The 22,169-nt window shown below is 36.8% G+C and overlaps 1 protein-coding gene across 4 annotated transcripts in view; it reads left to right on the top strand.

Annotated features, from left to right (window-relative positions):
* NDUFAF2 (NADH:ubiquinone oxidoreductase complex assembly factor 2) overlaps nt 1-22,169 on the top strand; it is a 63,938-nt gene that overhangs the window by 37,978 nt on the left and 3,791 nt on the right. For 2 of the 4 annotated variants that reach the window (XM_026077513.1, XM_026077514.1), the window contains 2 exons: nt 1,857-1,946; nt 10,733-10,773. In XM_026077513.1, coding sequence (XP_025933298.1) covers nt 1,857-1,946; nt 10,733-10,773 — 131 coding nt within the window. Of the gene's footprint in view, nt 1-1,856; nt 1,947-10,732; nt 10,774-14,877; nt 14,964-21,932; nt 22,136-22,169 lie in introns of all 4 variants that reach the window. The other 2 variants (XR_003255458.1, XR_003255457.1) reach the window with 2 other exon arrangements.

Here is a 22,169-nt window from a genome sequence, read left to right on the forward strand (position 1 = left end):
CCTGCTGTCAGACTGCCTAATTTTTGTTGAACACTTTTGTTTTCAGGCTTCACTTAAGTCATCACATTGACTTACAGATAGCCAGGGACAGAAGGGCTTAGGGAAAATATGTACAGTACTTGTACTTGCCTCTTTTATGCTCCTAAAATCTGGTGAATGAAAACGAGGTCAATTTTAAAGTTAAAACTGTAAATTATGGTTCTTAAAATGCTATTTGTAATTGCTTTGTATGTATACACTTGTAAGTGAAGTTTCTTGAGCTGCAATAGCAAAGACTTTGGTGTTTATTTGAAAACATGGGAGTAAATTAATCAATATAAAGCAAAACAGTATCTCTAGTATGAAAAAACACCTCTGTAAACTGTAAAAGTTTTTAGTTAAATCTAAAGAGGGCTCTGTGTGATCTTGAATAGAAAAATCTATGTAAATTATTTGTTAGCAGGGGTGTGCCAAAAGAAACCTAGGGGACAAGGCAAATCAGACGGTTAAAGTTAATTAGTGTCATATCCACATCACAAATGCAGAGAGACTTAAAAGCCACCAGCACTGCTATGTGATGATTCTTTTCTTTGGGAAATAATTTTCTGAATTTGGATCTAAAATCTCATTTGACTATGGAGTATGGGGATTTTTTTTTTGTATGTGTTTTCTGTAAAAGCATGCAGCAGAATGCACAGCAGTGTATTTAGTTAAAAGTGTATTAGTTAAGAACATATTTTATCTGGGAGTGCATAAAAATATACTATCAATCACATGGAGTGATAACAGGTAAAAAAATATATTCCTTATTTTGCTTATGTCAGTTTCCTCAGACTGTTTTTCTACCTGCTCAGGACTAAAATTATGGACAGTTTTTTAAAATGTACTGAGCTAATGGTAAAATGTAGTGACTTTCCAAGAATAAAGAAGAGTGTTAATTCTCAGAATTATATGGGCTCAGGCTTAATTAGATTTTCAGCTTTTCTGGAAATCTTATGTATGGAAAGAAAGTAATTCTGTTTTATTTTGGTTTTTATTTTTTCCAGAGAAAGAAAAGTTTGAGAAATGGATGTATCCACAGTATTGTTGAAAGTAAATTATTTAAAGCAAGTGTATTAAGTATAATGTATTCAGTATATTGAAATTGTATACTTGTACACCTATAAAACAAATATAAATCATTTATCTTTCAACAATGACAAATACATCTAATCTTAGAGATGGAAGTATGTTACACTGTAAAGTATTTTCTTTGCCTAATGGCGTATCTCTGAAACAGACAGTAGCAGTGTTAGATTTAGAAAAATCTGCAAAAAATATCAGCAAAACTTATGCTTTGCTTAAAAAGAAATATTACAAATATAAAGCTCGTTTCTAAAGAAGGTACTTAGAAAATGAATAGCAATTTCTATGCAAGTTCATTATTAAATACTTAACAAAGCAAAATAATAAGAACCTTATTAGTCAGTTCATCTGTTAACCAGAGAAGTTTGAATTGTAACTTCTGACTGCTATCTGTTTTGAAATAAAATAACTTTTGTAAGTGAAGGCTGCAGGGGTAAATATTCAAAATATTTTTTAAAAATCTGAAATATACACCATTTTCTCTTCTGCTCAATAGCATGATACCTGACAGCACATCTGCTCTGTTCTGTGTTGCTGTGGGTGGGGTCTAAATCCAGATTCTTAACACTGGCTCCACTTTTCATATATTGCATGTTCCCTGTCAGATAGGCCTCTAATCATTTTAATTCCACTTTTTAAACACCTCTTTTTAAAGTTCTTTCAAAACAGTAACATAATCAGCAATTTAAATAATTTTATATATATTATGTATCTATATATTTAACTGTCACTTTTGTTTGGTTTTGTTATAGGGCAGACTATTCCAGAGAGAAGATTTGTAGAGGCAGTAAATCAGCAAGCATATCAGTATGAGATGGGTGACTTTCCAACAGAATGGGAAGGTAAATCTTGAATTCTGTTTTTATTGTAAATTTTGTTTTTATTTCAAGATAACATTGCTATTAAAAATATTGAATCTGAATTCAGTGTGATGCCTGACTATATGAAAAGGTTGTCTGTTATCTTTCATCTTCAGTAATGGAGACTTTGTTTAACAGCCTAGTTATTATGAATTCTTAAAGTAGCCTCTTGCCTTGTTTGTAAGTTATATTTAGGAAATCAGTACTTAATAAAAATGTAAATAAAGCCTTTATCACCATGACTTTCTCCAATTAAATGTGAAAATATTTGTGCCTAAGGGGGATCTGATAGAATAACCAAGATTAAATGTGTTAAACTTCCTAATGCTTTCACTGCAGTGTTAATTTGTAGGCCAGTTGAATTACTGGTGGCACAGTGACTGTGGGTGTGTGTTTTTGTTTTTTTTTTGATGGTAGTAGTTGGTTTCCTGTGCCCTTCACTGCACCATGCTGTAGGGAGTTGGAGAACCTGTTAATAATTAACCATTTTTTTCTGCTACTGTTGAGGAAAATTTTGCCTGGAAAATTGGGGCATAGTAAGAAATTGAGGGAAGCTAGCGAAATTCCTGAACAGGACAAACTGCAGTATCTCAGCAGCCCTAGAAGAAAGAGAGAGAAAGCAGAGAGGATGTGTATGTTGGTCCTGAGGTTGCAGGAGCTTGAGCAAGTGTGGGGTTAGGTATGTTTAAAATCCAGGGCTCTATAGGATAAGCAAGGAAACCCTGAAATAATAGACATAGTTACCCCATCATTCATTGTGTGTTTTGGGGAGAATAATATCCAAACATCTCCCAGAAAGTGCCAGGTTTAAAACAAATGAAAGGAGATCCTTTTTAAACAGTATGTGGTTGAATTGTAGAATTCCTTGGCATTGACTGTTCTGCATTCTAAAAGTTTGCATGAGTTCAAAAAGTGGTTAAACCAATTCACGGAAGAAAAATCCATCTCACATACAGACATCACTTTTGGTTTAATTTATCCATGAAATGCAAATTGATGGAGACTGCTGTGCACTTTGAGAAAATATCACAATATACTTGCTTTACCTCACTCCTCTTTCCTTGGCACCTGCTTTTGGCCCCTGAAGGAGAGGATACTGAGCTAAGATAGAGCTTTGGTCCCAGTATGTCCCTTCCTGTAGTCAGGAGAGAAATGTCAGATGTTCCCATCTTGCATTTTGTCAGTGTACACTCCACCGATTCCTACAAATTTTTGTGTGATCAGCCAAGGCTGGAATTAACAGCTAAAAGCCTCTCAAAGCTGTTCAGCCCAACTAGCAGCATTTGCCATCTATGGGGAAAATACAGTATCAACAGCGTCAGGCTTTTACTGTCACAGCACCCACAGCTGGCTGGCAAGTCTTAATCTAGTTGCTCCTTGCTCTGTATCAGTCTGAGATAGACATTTTGTGAAAGAGCATTAGCTCGGAGGGCTTATGCCTTCCTAAATCATCTGGTGCTTGAATGAGACCGCTACCTCATCCAGCTCTCTGAACATTACTTCCTCATCCAAAAGTTCTCCAGCCACTGCTGGTCATCTTAGGTCTGTGCAACTGTCACGCAATCATTCTGCACCACAAACTCTGAGAAGCATATGTAAAGCCTCAAGTAACTCTGCTCTGCCCGTGAATGAGTGCTCATCTGAGACCTGCTGCTGCCTTTTAAGAGTCAGAAAATGCAATCCAATAGTCTCTACCTGCACTTGGCTGGAATTAACAGAAAATAAGAAACGTGTACGGCCAGACTGTGTCTCAGATGTGCCTGTGGGCTAAGCACTTTAACAAACTGTTTTAGACAGACTGCTTCCTATTATTAGGAACCTAATATTAGGACCGGTTATTAGGACTGCTTGAATTAGTGTGGCACTAATAAATCTACACTATGTTTCCAGAAGCCTTAGTGCAAACTGCTGCAATTGTGACAGTGTGATATACAGAATTTGGAGAGTGTACAGCCATTTGGATGGATGCTTTTGGCAAGCACTAGTACAGAGACCTTGTAGTCAAGGGCCAGGTACCCTTCAGTATGGATTTGCCTAAGAAGGTGCAACGGCCAGACCTGAGCTGCCCTTTGACAAGCCAAGGCATTGTATTCAGTTTTCTAGCTTAAAGAAGAAAACATGATTGACCATTCACATTTTTATTAGATGCATTTACATTTTTAACACTTACTTCATCATCCTTTTAACTGTAATTTTTTTCTTTATGATTCTGTCAGCACTGAAAAGGAAGAATTCATGAAGGAGAGGAAAATTTAAGCAATAAAGATAGGTAACAATCTTTGGTCCTACAGAGTTTCTCAAGGAACAAGAAGAGAAGATGCATGCTCCTTTTTCTGTGCTTTACTTAAATAGATTTGGTGTTTAGCACATGTTTCTGACAAAATTATGGATTTTTACCAAAAAAAAGGCTGACCTATATTTTTTGTTTAATGCTAATTTAAATAAAAAAACTTAAAATTATTCTAAAAAAGCCAAAACTGGTGCTTCTGTTGTGGGCCTAGAGGCTGTTCGGAGAATTATTGTGCCGTTGCTGCATGTTGGGGTGTGAATTAGGAATGTGAAATGCTCTGAAGTTCATTGCTATTTCTTTTCTGGTTCCTGTAGAGTGAGGATTTGTCTGTTAGCAAGAAATGGGAAAGAATAGAAAGAGTAGAGTTCAATAGTACTGTAGAAGCCAGTTGTCTGAGTCAGGGGACACAGTTTAAAAAACTTTTTTAGGCATACTTTGGTTAGAGGCTCATTGCAATTATGTCTCTAAATTTTTCTCTTTAAGATTGGTGTAGAAGGGGAAATCTGATGTTACCACAAGACCTGTGCTGAACTTTCATTCCGTTATCATCTATCCAGTCTCTCCTGAAAAATTCCCAATACAGTCTCCCTGTGGATGTATAGTGTGTGCATGTATATAGTTCATGCTGTTGTGGACACTGATTATACTAGCAAATAGACTGAGACTTTGCAGAAGGATTTCTAAAACCCTTGTTGCTTTCCCTGAACAGTAGAAGATGAATGTAAGGTTAGAAGGCTCCATAATATTTCTTACTTCAGTTTTCTCTTTACTCTTGGACATTTTTTGGATCCTCGTTCTTAGTGTTGCAAATCCCGGCTGCTGGGTCCACGCCTTACACCTCCAGGCGCCGCCTTAACAAATACTGCGTGTAGCATTCTCCCTTTTTAGCCTTCTCAGCATTTTCACTTTAAGAACTGTCCTGAAGTCTCTGCTGCCTTATTTCCTCTCTTCTTTTCTAGAGAAGTGCAGAGAGCTGCTTTCACCTGTGTTATCTTTGTTGTGCCAGTGCTCCGCTTGTGGATAATCCGTAATGACCACTGCCAATTTAAAGTGACCAATTTAAAACCAGTCGTCCAGGCACCCTTTCCCTCTCCTCATTTCCTTACCTCACCCTGAGGGGGAGGGAAAGGGGGAGGAGGCTAGAAAAAAGCCTCCTTACCTAAAAGAATGAAAGTATTTCCCCTGGAAATATTTAAGGGCATGAGTTGTCTGAGGAGAACTTGCTCAAAATCAGGGGAAAGGATCGTTTGGGAAGCGGGAGCAGGCGGTAGAGAGATTTGAAATGGGCCTGAGAGGAACCTGCCATTGCGTACCTGGCACACACAGCCTGCACAGCTGGTTAACGAAAGGACTGATTTTTTGGCCACTGTTTATCTAGTTACAAACATGAAATAGGCTAGCTGTGAGAGTAAGTAGGTAACTATAAAACAGGTAGATAAACCAATCATCCAGATTAGAGACCCGGTCAGTGCAAACTGCTCTCCCAAGCTCTGGAGAAGATGTTCATGTTTTAGTCCTGAGAGTCTGCTGAATACAGGGCCAAGGGCTCAGCCCTGCAGAGTTTTACTGCATTTTTTTCTCCTGAAGATTTTAGCTTAAACACTCCTCAGGATTAAATCTCCTAGGTAATCAGACCTCTGAATTTTTACAACAGTTCTAATGTCAATCAAGGCTTTTGTAAAACTGAAATGTGCTCAATATTATAAAAATAGGCTCATAATCCCTTGTGTTCTCCTTAGGCCAGCATTAGTCATTTGTACATAAAGTCTATTTTCTTTTTAAAAAAATAAAAAAGTATGTTTCCTTTTATACTGTAGTTTCGAATTTAGAAAGTAATACATGTTCACAATACAGATATTAGATATTTTTGTTTAGATAAAGCGTCTTATATTCTCCTACATGGTGGGATTGGATACTTTTTCTTCCCGCGCACCTCCCCCCCCGGCAATATGGGTGCAGATAACAGGAAACCTTTCTGTAAGGGTAGTTCTGAGTTCACTAACTGTATTGCCTGGTAGAATGTGCACTTTACCTCCTCAGCACATGTCAATAGTGCTCCTGAAAGAAGCTCCGTAATTTTACATACCTGGAGAGATTCATGAGATTGCATGCTTCATGCAGCATTTTATTGCCTGTCTACTCCTGGTCTTTTTCTTTCTTTCTTTTTTCTTTTTTTTCCTCTGGTAGCATTTAGTGATTAATGGGAGCCTTAATTTGCATGCTCACTTTTACGCTCATTACAGTGTGTTATGTGCCAGTAGGAGTCTTAAAGTTCAATGAAAATCTCATGCATACTAATGAAATGCAAATGAGTGCTGATGAAAGAATGCTGGGGTCTCAAGGTATGAAATGTCCAGTTAGCGAGCAAAATCCCTTTTAGACAAAAGTAGCATTATAATGAGCACAGAATGCAGGAAGTACCATCCAGATAAAATTAGAAGCAGCAGCATAATTAGACAGCTTGAAATGGAGGCAATCTATTCATTTTTCAGGGAAGCATGTTTCGGTTGCAGTCAGTCCATGCACGTTACCTCCTCTGCTTCACCAGGTTCAAAGCATCTTGGCTGACAATGTGTGAGACCATTTTGCTTTGTTAGTGTAGTGGAAGGGAGTGTTTGTGTGGAAATCTTTTCTAGCTATAACTGTCATGGACACTTTTTTTAATTGAGTGTGTGTGTGTGTATATCTGGTGTTCAAATAACATGTAATGAAGCACCTACTTACCTCGTTTCCATCAGTAAATGTTTAATTGTGATATAAATCTTTTTAGTAACTTAAAACTGTGTTGACTAAAGGTGTAAAGGAGAGTGCAAAGAAAGGGGGGAGGGACAAGACTTTTCCAATGCRAAATTGTATACATTACTATATATTTTAAAAGAGAATATAGAATATGTCTTAAAATTTTAAGTGAAAGAATTTTAAGTCCCGTTTAGTTAATTGGATTTTGTTAAAATCAGTGCTAAATCAATGAGAAATCACTGATTATACTTTTTTATATACTCATTCTTCCTTTAATTGTTTCTGTAGATTTCTCTTAGGCATAAGTTTTAAGAGGTTAGTTTCTGGCATTTTGAACAATGTGCGGGATGCTCAAAGTACTCTTGATACCTCAGAAAATTTGCAAGTTTTTTATAGTTTTCTATCTGAAATAAAACCACCTGAAAACTGATGGGGGGATTAAATATATTTGAATCTCTCAATTCTTCACCCCAAAAGATTGAGGAGTGATTAGGTGAGTGATTAAAATTCTTTTTTGCTTTTGTAAGATTGATAAAACTCTCTGAAACTAAAGTGCAGTATGCTGAAGAACGCTCGGTTCAGAGGATGTTCTTATGCTTTCATTCTTGTAAAATATCTTGAGGTGTACTTTATGTAGAATTTTTCAGAAATGGTTTTGCACAGAGGGATATTACATATTAAAGCTAACTAACTTCATCTTTTGTTTATATTTTAGTAAATTTTAGGAAATTTTGATACCCTATTTTTCCTTCAGCTACCCAGCAGTGAAGGAATCTTTCATTAATTCATGATTTCCTAATGCAGCTCATTACAGATGCTAAAATGAATTCACCTATAGCAATTTGGAAAAAGGTACCCAATGTTTGTGTCCACAAGTTATTTTTAGGGTTAAACTGAAAAAATTTGTAATCTTGACATTTATTGAAAGGGAAGGCAGGCAACACATATAAAACCATACATTCAAATGTTTGCTATAGCTGGAAAGAAAAATAGCATGATAATTTACTATCTATGTATTTAAATAGGTACAGTGTGATAATGGAATGTTTGATATGAGAAATCTTCCTCAACTGAGGATTGTTTTGTTGCTTGTAAACATTGATACTAATTGAGGTCTATTAATGAATGAAAATATGTTGGATAATACTCTTCACTTCACATGTTCTGTTCTCAAAACTTGTTTCACTGTAATACCCGTCACTGTTCTATTTGTGGCTTGTTGAACTGAGGCACATAATTAAATGATAAAATCTTTGATTAGAAGTATTCCGTTCATCTGAAAGTCATTAATCAAATATCTGTCAATGAAAAAGAATCTACTGTAATGTTTATATATCCACAGTAGTTTCTAACTGCAACTTAATTTTGTAGGATTTCAATTTTTAATTCATTTAAGAATGATTATGATAAGATGAAGTTAAAATACAGCTGTGAAAACACTGTCATTTAAAAAAARTGCTAGAAGTTCTTAGGGGCTGAGAGTCGTGAAACTGAAACACTGGTGTTGTAACAAACATCTTCATGTGATAGAGAAATGAGGACTGGGAAGGAGGGGGAAGATGATTCTTTGAAAATAATCCCTTAGATTTTGAGGATTTAAAACTTTCATTTTTCACAAAACACATTAATCTTTCTTCTTTCATCTTTCTCCAGCTGCATCTTTTATTGGTTAGTGTCCAGTATACGTATTTCATTATATTTAAGATATTTCTACCTCTTTCCTACTTCTCATATGCTATTAGAACTGTTGCTAAATATGGAGAAAAAGGAGAAAGAGATAATTTCTGAAAGGAGGAGAAGCTTGTGGGCTATGATCTTCTCTAATAACAATCATGAGAATTCCTTCTTTAATCTCGTTGCTGGTCCTTGTACAATGAGTGTTTGCAAGGCTCTCAGCTGAGAAGTGCAAGTCTCAATCATGCCAGTTCAGGTTCTGATCTTGCCAGATTCTGCATTTGGAAAGTGCTATAAAATTAAAGTGTGTGAAAGGAATAGAGGTGCATTGAAAATGTTTTGCAAAAAATAAATGTGACTTTCTATTATATTCTGTAATTATCTCAATGGGCTGTTTTGCTTTTCAGTAATATCAAACTTTCTGCAAAAGTTTGATATTGACTACTCAGTACTCGGTCACTTCTCTACAGTGGCAAATTTGTGTCTAATTTTTGTTAGACTCAAAAGACCTCTGAGAAAAGCTGGTAGGGAGTGATGTTTGTAAGCATACACATGTCGATTTTAAGAAAAGATGTTTTAGAATTTTGTTTAAAAGAAAACATCTTCAAAAAGTATCATCTGATGGACAAGAAACAAAATCAAGACCTTGTTTCGTATTGTTACAGACATTTCACCGTTAACCTTGCAGTCATGGCTAAACTCCAAGCTATGTAATGCCATTTTGCCTACCTTAATCCCCTTTTCATGTTACTTGGAAGCTATTCCTCCTAAAACCAGTTTCATAATGTTGCTGAAGCAGAATGATGCTAGTGTATTCACCCTATGTGTAATCACATTTTCAGTAGTGAGGTGAAATTATGACTCTGTGCAACTCTGTGTATGTTCTGGATTTCCTCTCTCTCCTCCTCCTCCAATTCCCCTCAAAACAGCATAAATGGTACTAGAAAATTAAAATCTGGAATAGTTCCTTCTGAAAGCATTTTTGAAACTTTACAGACAACTACAAACCAGACCAGGAATTTGACTGGGTGATAATGAAAATGTCATTTTTGCTCTAATCTTCCTGCACAGTAACAAATGTCTTAATTATCCAAACATTCAAAAGAACATTTTGCTGTATCTCTGCGCTTGGAGCTGGCTTTCCTTATGTTTGTCCTTCTGTTCATTACTGGCCACTTGCATTCTGCTACTCATTCATTTGAAAATATGAGCAGAAGAGACCAATGTCTACAAAATATGCAAACAGGCACCTACCAATTCTGTGCACTGAAAAGTCACAAAAAAGTGTTACAGTAGTGGCACTTTTAAAGAATGATGAGTATTAACCTGTTCAGAATCAGGGAATTTGTGTAATAACATCTGCGATAGAGTTGCAGGCAGTGTTTGAGGTTGGAGTGGGCATAAATATATTGATTTTTGGTTCATAATGGAAATCCTGAGTTCCAGGACAATCAGGGTTGCCACTGCTTTAGGCAGAGTAATTCCTCTGCTGTCCCTTCCAGCATGAATTTACTGCGATGGAGGAGCCTTCCCTTCTTCCCTCAATTAGGGCACCTCCCCCTTAATACAGTGGGGCACCTCATTCAGGTTTTGGGCTGTATCTTGCACCCCTGGAGAGGAAATCTATCCAGCACTAACATAAATAAGACTAAGTTTTTAGGCTTTAGCAGCCTAAGAGCACAGACAGGAATCCTTTCTATCCCCAGTGGTCTCAAGCTTTTTGTATCTTTCACTACTCGTCCTGTCGTTTTCTCGGGGTGAAACTCGGCAAGTTCAACAAAAGGCCTTGGCATTACTTAAGCCTTACTTTGAGCCTGGGTGGTATTCAGGCTGTGTTCAAGCTCTCATAACAGAGGTGAATTCTTCCTTTTGTGAAGACTGAGAGTATTGACAAGGGAAATAATATCTTGGGGCTTTATATTTGGGGAGTTAATATTATGGCTTGCCAGGCTGTAGCAAATGTTATATAAATGTTTGCTTTCCATCACAAATTTATTATAATTTTGAGTTGTAGTACTGTTTGTAATCTTTGAAATAATCCATCTGATTTTTATTTCTTTTGCAGCTTGGATAAGAAAAAAAAGAAATGATCCACCCACCATTGAGGTGAGAGATGAAATGTCTTTAAATTTTCAATTGTTGTAGTTAAACTACAGTAATTCATTTATAATGGACTTACTTGTCCAATAATTTTTCACTTTTGGGAGGAAAATTTAGTATGTTGCTTGCCTAATTTGTGAAATTATATGCAGACTAGATATCTAGTCTTAGAAAAAGATAAAAGATGGAAATCTAAACTCCAGTGTTGTTTAATTGTTTCTTTTATGGAAATCTATAAGAAATTAGATTCTGGAAGATGACCATGGTCATTCAAGAGTTTCTTTAATTAAATCAATTTTGAAATTACTGCTGTGAATTTTTAAAGCAGGTCCTCTCTGCATTGATACATTTTGTTCATGGTGGTTGACATTAAAGTGCAGTTTTTCAAATCCAGTTGCCAGCATATTCATCAGTACAGCAAAACAAGTTACATTTTACAATGCTAATGAGATGGGGGAGTTGTAGCCATGACTTTTTCCATAAGTGGTTTCTAATGGAATAACGCAGTGAAAGTCTTTCATGCTGATGACTTTGTAAAGAATGGAATGAGTTTGACTGTTGGTCTGCATATGTGTGTACATACACACACATACACACACGTACACACACACTGCTACCTTACCCTGGATTTGTATTACAAGTCACTGAAAGCCAGCTAAGAATGACTGAGTAGATAAAGTACAGAAGATTCAAACTGACACCCACAAGGGCAGCTATTTGACTTGCATCAGTAGGAATAACTGCATCGAATTCAGTGAAGCTATGTTGGCATGCTCTAGCCAAGGATTTGGTCACTTAGATCTTCTGAAATATACTGGTTGTGAAAAGTTGTCTGGCCTGCCTGCGTGTTAAGATGACCCCTTCAGGAAGCCTGTCAGCTTATGTTTACAAGCCTTAACTCATAGAAATGAGCTCCCATACAACTTGCAGCTTTTCATCTATTTCTGTCTGCCTCTCTTTCCCACTTGCCACTGAGGTTATAGAGATTATAAGGGCTATAATATACCTTAGAATGCAAGAAAATCAAGTTAAATTTATTCTATAAGCTTTTCAGTACCTAAAAATTAGTGTATTTTTCTTTATGTTAACCTTCAAAGAAGTATTAAGCACGTTTGTTTTCCTCATCCTAGTTATTTGGGCAGAATTGATTCTTCAGGAGGTGTTCTGTCTCAGCTTGGACTGATCTCATTTTAAGTATCTCTGGCCCATCCTAATTGTATACATACAACTTTTATTGTTGTACTGTACCTCTTGTGATACTTGGAGGTAAGGGATGCTGCCTGTCTTTTGCCATATTATTTCTGTGAGCCAGACGGCCATGATAATTTTGTGCTAAGTAGAATCTGCCTCAGAGAACTTGGACAGCCAGGTTTTTAGAATTGATGCAATAAAACTTCTTCCAGCACTGGAGGTGTCAGTTCCCTTTCAAAAGAGGGAGCAAGGGATCTCCACAGGTGAGAAAATTCAAGACCAATAGTGTTCTAAATATTTAACCTCCAGAAAAAGCGATTTATGGAGAATAAAAATTATTGGGAGTAATGGTGCATTCAGAGTTACAGGACTGCTTATACCTTCAGCTTCCTGAGGTAATGGATCCAAAAAATTTAGCAGCTGGATACTTTACCTGCAGGGCTGTGCATTGACCTTATCAGAGCAGAACTGATATACTAGAAACCTGAAAAGTAGTTATCTTTTCTTTCAAGTAATCACTAAAGTTGTTCCTTTTCCCATATAAGAAAAACTAGTTAAAATCTATGTATGTAAAAATGTTGCTGATATTTTGACAATAACACAACAAACATCTTAGATATGTAATGGTGTAGTTACAATTATCTTATTCTGTATTAGTATGGAGTGATATGCATGATCTACTTTTTCTTCCAATTTAAAATCCTTGTGCCATAATAGGCTGTGTTCTTACAGATGTAATTATACTAGTGAAGTACAGGTAGAATACTGTTTGGTCCCTGTGTATTGTATGGATTGTCTTTGTGTTTTAGCTACATAAACTTTACTGGCTGATATTCTGTATTATATTCCCTTTTTGACAGTAATGCTGATATGGTAAACTGCTGTTTGACAGCTATGGAACCAGGGAGTATTTGTGACCATATTTCATGTTGAAACCCTGTAAAACAAGTCTCCTTGTTCTTTCACATATTCCTCATCAGACTAAACAATTTCTGAAAAAGGATGTAAAGCCCACAAATTTTGCATTTTGAGCCTTAATGACATTTTACTGTCAACATCACGTTGTAACACCACAAAACAACATTACAGTTCCTAAAGCATAAATTTCTGGAGCTCTGCCTATATTCTTCTCTCTGTGGTCTGCTCTATCACTTTTTTTGACTGTTGCTTTTTTTTTTTTCCTTCTCCTCTGTCCCTTGCCTGTCATGTCTTTTTTTTTTTTCTTTTTAATATCAAATCTGGCATATGTTAAACTTCATTAAAATTTCTGTTCCCTCATTCTGCTTTGTTTACCTACCATCCCCTTTAGTATATCATGTTTGTATTTTATATTTGTCAAACTTTCTTTGTATTCAGCTTCAGCTATTGGATAATAGTGGTTGCCAAGCTGCTCGGACTCTCAGCTCAATGAACTCTATGATCAAACTTTGAATTGAAAATCTTGCAAATATATTATGGCTTCACAGAGCAGCTGGATGCATCTTACTGGTAGCATTAATGACAGCATTTTGGGAACCAGTGACTTAGTGAATAGTGTAGGCCAACAAAATATCATATCAGAATCACCATGACATGTCAGTCACTTAAGTGAGAACAAGTATGATCTGTCCTCATGTGCATGGGTCACTACAGTTAGGTCATCACACCGCCTAAGCCTTTTGGCAGTGATCTTTAGACTTTGTTAATATTTTGTAATCAGACCTTTTTTTCTTCTAAAAATAACTAACTGATCTCTTCTTTCATTATAAAGTTTTAAATTTCATATAAAGGACATTGGTTGACATCTCTATTATCTTTAGATTCTAGTTTTTCTTATGGTAGAATAATGCAGGGCTGACTTCACAAGAGAACTTGTTCAGCTTTAAGTGTTTCACATACTTACAGTTTCTTTCCTTCTCCCCCCTCTTTTTCTCCATTTTTGGAGGACGGGCACTTAGAGCAATGCTTTTGTTTGCTGGGCTAGTCATAAACCAAAAATGTTGCTCATTGCATGGGTTATTTCTAATCTGACCAGTAATGTAAGGAATGTTAATGGTTGGAAGTCTTGGGTTTTAAAAGCCAGCCTGTGGGATACTGAAACAGTTGGTTGCCTTTTGATTTTATTACAGTTTGAAATATGCCAAGTCTCGTTCTCAACTCAGTTATGATGAGGGTGATAACTTTGCAAATGAATGCAGATCAAGTTGTTTCTTGTCTTGTGCTTGAACATATTCAGTTCCTATGGTAATAAGAGAGCCCATTTCGATAGAGAATTTTGGATCACATCCTCACCTGGTGTAAGTGTGCATGTGCGCATATACATGTGTATACACATCTTGACCTGAGACCTTACTGTTTTAAAGTAATGAAAGTATTTTAGAGGTTACAAATATTAAAACATTTTTAAATCAAATGCTATTCTGTGGAAGTAGATTTGATAACTTACCACTTTACATGCAAATTTGTTTACCTGCTAAGCATTCATGTTGTCAGAAATTTTTAACAAAAATTGTATTGGGATATAGCAGTTGTTTTATACAAGTGATGTTCCATCCATGCAAAATAATTTTTTAAAACACTTTTCCCTTCTGTTCTTCAAGCCGTGATCTGACTTGACTTTGAGTATGGTTTGAAAGTAAGCATGCTGTCTCACATACACTCCTATCCTGCTATTTTTCCTTCCGACTGTATATTTTACTCCTGATTTAAAACATGTCATCTTCATATTATAATTCTACAAGTTGACTGTAGGATTTTTCACGTTTCAGTTGCAAAAGAATGAAATAATATTTGGGGGTGGGGGAATTCCTTCTTCTGAGGACTCCTTTTTGGGATCATGTTACTCTTCCATTACTGAACAGAAACTCCCCAAATTTAAAAGATGTTAAACTCCGTAACACCTGCAGAAACAAGGTGGTATGTCTTTCTTACTGTTTTTAGGCACCTTCATGAATTCCAAACAAAGTTCTGTTGACAAGAGCTTCCCAAGACTTCTAAGCACTTTGGTGATCACTCAACTTTGCATGGTATCCACAAGCTTTGCTGCGTTCTACATCTCCTATATTGACTCTGGGTTATATTTCTTTTCTAAAAGTTTTGTTTTATTTAAAGTTTGAGATAGCATTATGTAAGTATATTAAAAATTAAGGAAATGTTTATTTTCTGCTGTTGCAGCTCCTAGTTGAGATAGTAGCTGCATGCATAAGACACTTGTAGGCTCTCTCTCATCTTTATATGATCGGTGTATATGCGACACGTAGCCAGTTTTTCCCCCACCTAGACAGTAGGAGTTTTATCATCAAAATTGGCTTAGATGACTTGTATCTAAGATGTACTGAGTGTTCAGCTTCTAAACCTGTAGTTTAAGAACTAGGTGGCATATTTTTAAGGATATAGCAAACCTTAAAAATTGTCAGGCATCTAATGAGTTTTTAAAAATATCTCTGTACAAAACCCCCCTTTTGATTTCTTTAATATTACTGATTTTAGTGAGCATCAGATTTGTAGGGGCTTTTAAAGAATTCTCCTGTCTGTAACATGAGCTACCTGGATACATTGTTTTTTTTCTGTAACAGACCTTGTAGCTACACACTACTTCTGACAATGTCTTGCAGTTCTAAGAATATTTGGGTAACTTAGCATTGTTCACACCCTTGTCTGTAAAACGGGCAGAAAGAATGTTACAGACTGTCTTGGGGTGCTGCAGAGTATGCAAGAAAAAACAAGGTTCTCATGGCAATGCCTACAGAAACTGGAGTGGGGAGAGTAATGTGGTTCATTTCTGAACTTGCCAGTGTGATATCCTGCAATTGCCAGAGATGTATCTATAGTCAGACTACTCTATGAATACAGATTTTTATACTAGATGCAACTTTACTGTAAGCTAAATGCTACTTCCTCCGTTATCCATATGGGGCTGGATAGCTAGAAGTATTCTCAGTTTAAATTGAAACCTCACTGTTGCTTTCTTATGCATGTGTATGTATGTATGTTAATATTTTATGGGAGTTAAAGTAGAATTGCATGTTCCTTTAGCTAATGTCAAGAGCCTGAAAATAGTTTTGAGTAGAAAATATCACAGTAAATGATTATTTTTCTCATGCATTATGTACTTGATACACAGTAATAAAACTAAATGGCTTTTGAATTGCACAGTTGGATACAAGGTGAAATGTTGAAAGAAGAAACTTTTTGTGACAGCTCCTGTCTTCTTTCAAACTATTTCTAGCATTTCCATAATTATCTGTTTTGACAACCTCCTTGTCAAGGAAGGAAAAAAAATGTACTTCAGTGAGTCGTAATAAGCATAAAGTTTCAATAATTGTTTTTGCCCCCCCTTCCCAAAAGAGAATAATTATATTGAAATTACATTCTGTTTAGTTGCCACAATGCATACCTACTTTTTCCATTTATTTGATCATAAATATTATTTATTTGAAAGGTGATGTGATCAAAACTATCTTCAGTCATGGAGATTAGTTTACACAGAATTGACATTCCTTTAACCAGAATGGGATGCAATTTAGAAAAATTCTTTGTTTGACACTGTTTGGATTGCTTCTATATCCTTTCAGATGCTTCAGTTAGGAAGTTTTTAAATGGGAACTCTGAGATGGAGATTGTACATTCTTGCATASAGAATAGGGCTTTAGCAAATGAATGTTTTATTACTGAAGCCACAAAAAGCTGCAAAAAATGATTTAGAGTTGGGAAATGCTGTTAAAAGGCACAGGGATAAACAGCTCTTCTAAGCAAAATATTTTCCAAAATATTGTCCAGTATCACAACCAGGATTGAAAATTCAGGACATGTTCAAATGTCCTTATGTGCATCAGATAGCATTTTGCATAGTAAAGCGTGTGTGGCTTTAGAGAGGATTATTACTCAATGTGAAAGGGCATTAAAATTTGACAATACAAAGAGTTGAGCTGCAAAGGTCTAAACAGAAGGGAGTGGTCAGAGAAGTCACTTAAAAAAGAGCTTGAGGGAGTCATCCTTCTTTACTTTCTTCTGTTCACTTTAACTTTGCCCTCAGAGCTCAAACATAGCTGCTCCTCAGCCTCCCCAGGGCAGAGGGGGGAGAGGAGCCCAGGGCCCAGGCTGCGCCCTTCCTTGCAGGGTGCCCATGCTGCAGGGGAGAGCTGCTGCGCGGCTGCAGCTCTGGTCCCTGTGGAAGGGAGGGAGCGCAGGGAGCATTGGCTGGTCTCCTAATTCACTGGCAGCACAGCTGAGCGAGGGCGGAGGGAGCAGCCTGTACCATGCGAAGGGCTGGCACGGATTGCCTCAGCCAGAGAGCAAGGGGGAAGCCAGGACCAAACTGGCACTGCGTCACAGCTCCGATTCCTTCCTGGCTTGCTCTGTCGCATCAAGGCTATGTGCTGCCCTTTTTTTCCAGGCAGAGTGCTATGTGCCAGACTAGTTTGTGATTTCGGTGCTTCTGTGCAATTTTGTCTCTGATCTTGAACATGCCGTTTCTCTATGAAAACTACTGTTGTATCATAAAAACAATTCAGAAGCAAACCTATACCAGCTAGGATTGTTACTGTGCTTTATGGTCAGTGTCAGCGCCTTTTTCTCTTCTTTTTGCTCTCTCATCGGAATGCGTTCTTGTGAGCTACGTTGTGGTGCCCTAGAGACTATCTTAAGTCATGCAAATTTTGTAGCTCAGAAGCAGCAATTCAGTAACAATTACCATTGCTTTTCTGTAGATTTGAGTTCAACTAGAGTTATTGTAAATTAGAATTAGTATCTAACTGATTCAGCCTGATGGTAAACGTGGTACTAGCACTGCATTTAAAATGAAATATTAGCATGTTGTCAAAGCATGATTGTACATATGCTTGTAACTAATGTAAGTGTAGCTTAACACTTGCACATTTAGTGTAAAGTACTTTACACCTTAATTCCAATTTTTGTGCTGTTACTGATAGACACCAAAGCACCTCTCATTTGAAGGATTGGGAACCTGAAATAAGCATTGTTTTCGTGATGAATAAGCAAGCCTTCATGCAGAGTGACTCTAATAGCGAATCCTAAAGAGGTACCTTTCCCTTGCAAGAGAGTGGTATTCAGACTTTTTCTGCTTTCAAAAACATGTGTTGTGCCCTTGGAGGTCTATATCTGCATATGTTTCAGTGATTGCTGAATGTTATAAGCAAAAGAACTGTTCTAAAGTAGCAGTTGCTTTAGTTTAATAATTTGTTTGGGTGATTTGTCTGATTTATGTTGAAAGGTTAAAAAAAGCTGTTCTACAAAACCTATAGACAATTAAAGATACCATAAATTGTTATGTATCCAACAAAGATCATTCAGATCTGTTTGCTCTTGAAATATGCAGGGTGCATTCTCCCAAAAAATCACACTGAAGGCACAGAACACAGTCTGTATTTTAATGCTGCAACTGGTCGGAGATATTTGCTCTAAAATAAAATCTGAGTAAAGCAAATCTTACACTGATTTGACTAATGTTGATTGTTGACTGACTGAAATTATTTAGCAGGAGTGTTTTTTATAAAATCAGTAGTCGGCTGGCCCACAGTTTGATTTGAGTAAGTTTCTTAGCAAAGCCAGATCTATCCTTCTAATTTAAACTGCTCCTCTGATTTTGCCATGCACTGACGCAGCCCTTCATTTACCACTTTGTTATCTGAATTATCAACTGAACTTGCCTTAGTTACTATTCCTCACTACTGAGCTCATGCTCAGATGCTGAGTTAACATTACCTGCCTTGGGTAAGAAAATTCAGTGCTTCCCAATGACCAGGTCCTCTGTCTGCCTCGTAGTCTTGAAAAGTAATGTAAAATCCTATTATTTCATCTTGCCTAATTAACTCATGGAAGTGGGAAATGAAGTTCAGTTAACCAGTTTGGCAATATTATAAGAACAATTGCTTTGCCGTAACTTGTAGCACTTTTCTTGATTTTTATTTAATTCATCAGTAAAAAATATTCTGACATTGTAAATTGTCATATAATAACAATGAACTTTATGAATACTACTTCAGAATTGATTTTTCCCTTTCTACTTACCAATTTATTAATTTTAACTTTTAAAAAAGGATTTCTGCTAACTTGCATTTATGCATACTTAACAGTAGTTCAAAGTTCAAGTTCACTCATAATTAAACATAAAATATTAAAACTTGGACACTAAAATGCAAGTCTTTATGAGCATGTGGTGTGTGCACAATTCAAACAAATGACATTTACTCTGTCCAGATGTTTTGCACTTCTGGCATCAAATAATAGTCAGCTAACCCTGTTCAAATCAAGAGAAACCATGAGTATTTCAGTGTATGCACTTACAATAATTTAAGAAGTTGGAATAATTTCTACAACAATATAAAAAAGCTTGAATCAAAGTACAAACCCATCTAAAATGAAGTATGACATCTTTACTCAAAGAATCATCTGGAAAGAATAAAAACAAAGCAAGCAAGTACCAGTCTGTTAACCTTTACACAATCCCTCTTTAATGTTGTTACATTGGTACTGTATGTCTAGCCGCCTGCATCCTGAGAGGTACTTGTTTACAGGTCTTGGTTGCCCTTTGCTTTCAGGAAATTCAAAATGTTTCATGAAAGGCAAGTGATGTTATACCTTACAGATACCTTGAAGATCTAGAGGGAAACACTAAGGAAGTAACAGGAAAGCAAGGAGGATTTCTTAAGGTAAAGAAACAGCCCTATAGATTGTGGGGTTCGGTAGTGCTACAGGATAGAAAGGTTTAAGTACAAGCATTTGCCTGTGGAGAAGAATAGCAAGAAATATGTTCTGTAAGGACTAGTCACTACTGAGCAAGACCCCAGCTAGGGGCACAAGCAAATATAGAGAAATCTTTCATGTTTATGCCTTTTTCCTACCAGGATGAACTGAGATTTCTGTTATGTCTGCATTTTATTTATTCTGTAAGGCTGCTAGTTGATTAGGAAAATGGGAAGCAGCAGCAAGATCCTTTAAGAGTGAAAGAATGCTCCACTCCAAACCTTCAGCCTACAAAGCAGCTCTTCCCTGCAGTCCAGTAGCCACTGAAAGTCCTTCTATTTGAGATGGATTTCTAGATTTTCTTCTTCTGTGGAGTAGAAGTGAATGCAGTTTCCAAACAGCAGAGAATGGCTTGGTGATGCATCTCAGCTGCCAGAGGGAAGTGGGAGCTTTGAAAAATATGGAGAATTTGCAAGAGTTTGGAAGAAAAGTGGGAATTACAGAAGGTCCCTCATTTGCTTGCTCAGATGTAGCAGATGAGCACTGAGGGTTTGAATGCCAGTGACATGAAAAAGTCTGATCCGTTTTGCAGCAACGCACTTGGGAGGCAGCAGCATGTCTTGGGCTCTGTTGCCTGTGTGAACAGGCTGTGTTTCATTCTTTGTTCATGTAGCTGCTACCACTACCAAGATGTCAGAATATGTGGAAGAAACCAGTTTCTGGATGAAAAGCAGCTCCCTCAAAACTCCACATAGCCACATTGGCATTTCCTTGGTAATAACGTGAAGTTCTTCAAGAAAACCTTAGAGATAATTTTCTTAAACCCTACCTTCCTAAGGAGGGAAGGTATTATTACCAAAACTGCACAAGTAGCTGTCTGCAATGAGTAAAATTTCATCTTTTACATCCCACTTAAAAATAAACTGTAGAAATCACTGTTGGACCTAGGTCTGGCCACACTGTCTGTCTTGTTCTGAATGCTGGGTGTTAAGGTGAACATCTAAATGTTGAGTTTTCAGTTGGTGTAAGAGGTGGCTGGACGTCTTCTGTCATGCTTCATTTTTTATTTTTGCAGAATAATCCTAATCCCTAGATTTTTCTTTTAATTAAAATGAGAAAGGGCATTTCTGATATTCTTTGGCTGTCATGTGGCCTCCTGAGAACTGCAAGCTCAAAGAGTTTGTGTCATTTATTTGTGAATACAGCACAATACTAGAGAATGTTGGAAGGATAAAGTCAGCACTGTGAAAACTAGTTATCTGGTAGATGTAATATTCTCTGTGTGTTTGGTAGATGTTGTATTTCCCCTAAAGGTCAGAGCGCATTATATATTCATGTTCATATCTTTCCTCAGAAAGCTTCAGTGGTGTATTTACTTGGGCAGTTGATAATTAAGCTAGCCATTTTATAAAGTATGTTGGTTCATCTTGAAGGAGGAGAGAAGATAACTGTTCTGAACCTGGAAGTGTAGTTCAAGGTAAAAAACAAATGAGCTCTTCCTCACCTGTGCATGGGTGAGCTGGAAGAAAGCAGACAGGGCTGGGGCTGCCACACAGGCTCGCAGCCTGCTTGTCGTGGGTGGAAGGGCCCAGTGGTGTCGGCTTCTCGACTGCTGCTTGGCAGGCGACAGGGAGCCCTGCAGAGCCAGGAGGGTGGCTAACATTCACTGTATTTAATTGCACTGGGCAATGCACCTAGAGACTGAAGCCAAATTTGGAAAGAGTGGTTTTAAAGATCCTGTATGTTTCTAGTCCATCCTAAAGATAATTCCTCCTATAATATGCATGCAATAGTTTAATTATAATTTGCATTATGATTAATTATCCTGTTCAAATTTGGAATTACTTCAGTTTTTTCTGTAATGTCAGGAAACCCTCAGTCTGGTAACTACCTAAAACTGCAGTGGCTATGGTAATTGAAGCAATAGTGTTTAGAAATACAATCAGTGGTTAAAATAAATACTTTTCCTAGTGAGACTCTATCAAGTGAACTGTTTGTTGGTGACATATTAAAAAAAAGGACTCAGTGCCCCATGAAGCACTTTCACAGAGCAAACTCACCAGTATCAAAGGACAAGATACTAAGAAAACTTATATACTTGACCCAATTTCTGTAATGTGCCAGTTGACACAAGATTCCTTGTGTTTGAACACAAACCCTTATTTCAGTGTACATATTAATGGTGTGGATTTTATGCATGAATTGGATGTATGGAGTTTCTTTTCACTTGAAAACTTTTGTCCTGATGTGATTGTATAGATTCTGAACAAGTTACTTCAATATTTTTTCAGTGTGGACTGATGATGATCACTTCTCCTCATGCTTTTTTCAAGATCAAAATGTTTATTTTACTCGATCAGAACTATACTTTGGCCAGTGAAAGCTCATAGCTCTTAGCTGAATCTGAAAACCAGATGACAATTACACATCAGAATATAAAATGAACTTTTAAAGCATTTGGAATTTAGTTACAGCTGTTATCTGACTGTATAAGGTAAGGTAACTGTGTTAATACAATCACTGGAAAA

The sequence above is a fragment of the Apteryx rowi genome, unplaced genomic scaffold (assembly GCF_003343035.1).
Source record: "Apteryx rowi isolate R43461 unplaced genomic scaffold, aptRow1 scaffold_456, whole genome shotgun sequence".
Classification (NCBI taxonomy): domain Eukaryota; kingdom Metazoa; phylum Chordata; class Aves; order Apterygiformes; family Apterygidae; genus Apteryx; species Apteryx rowi.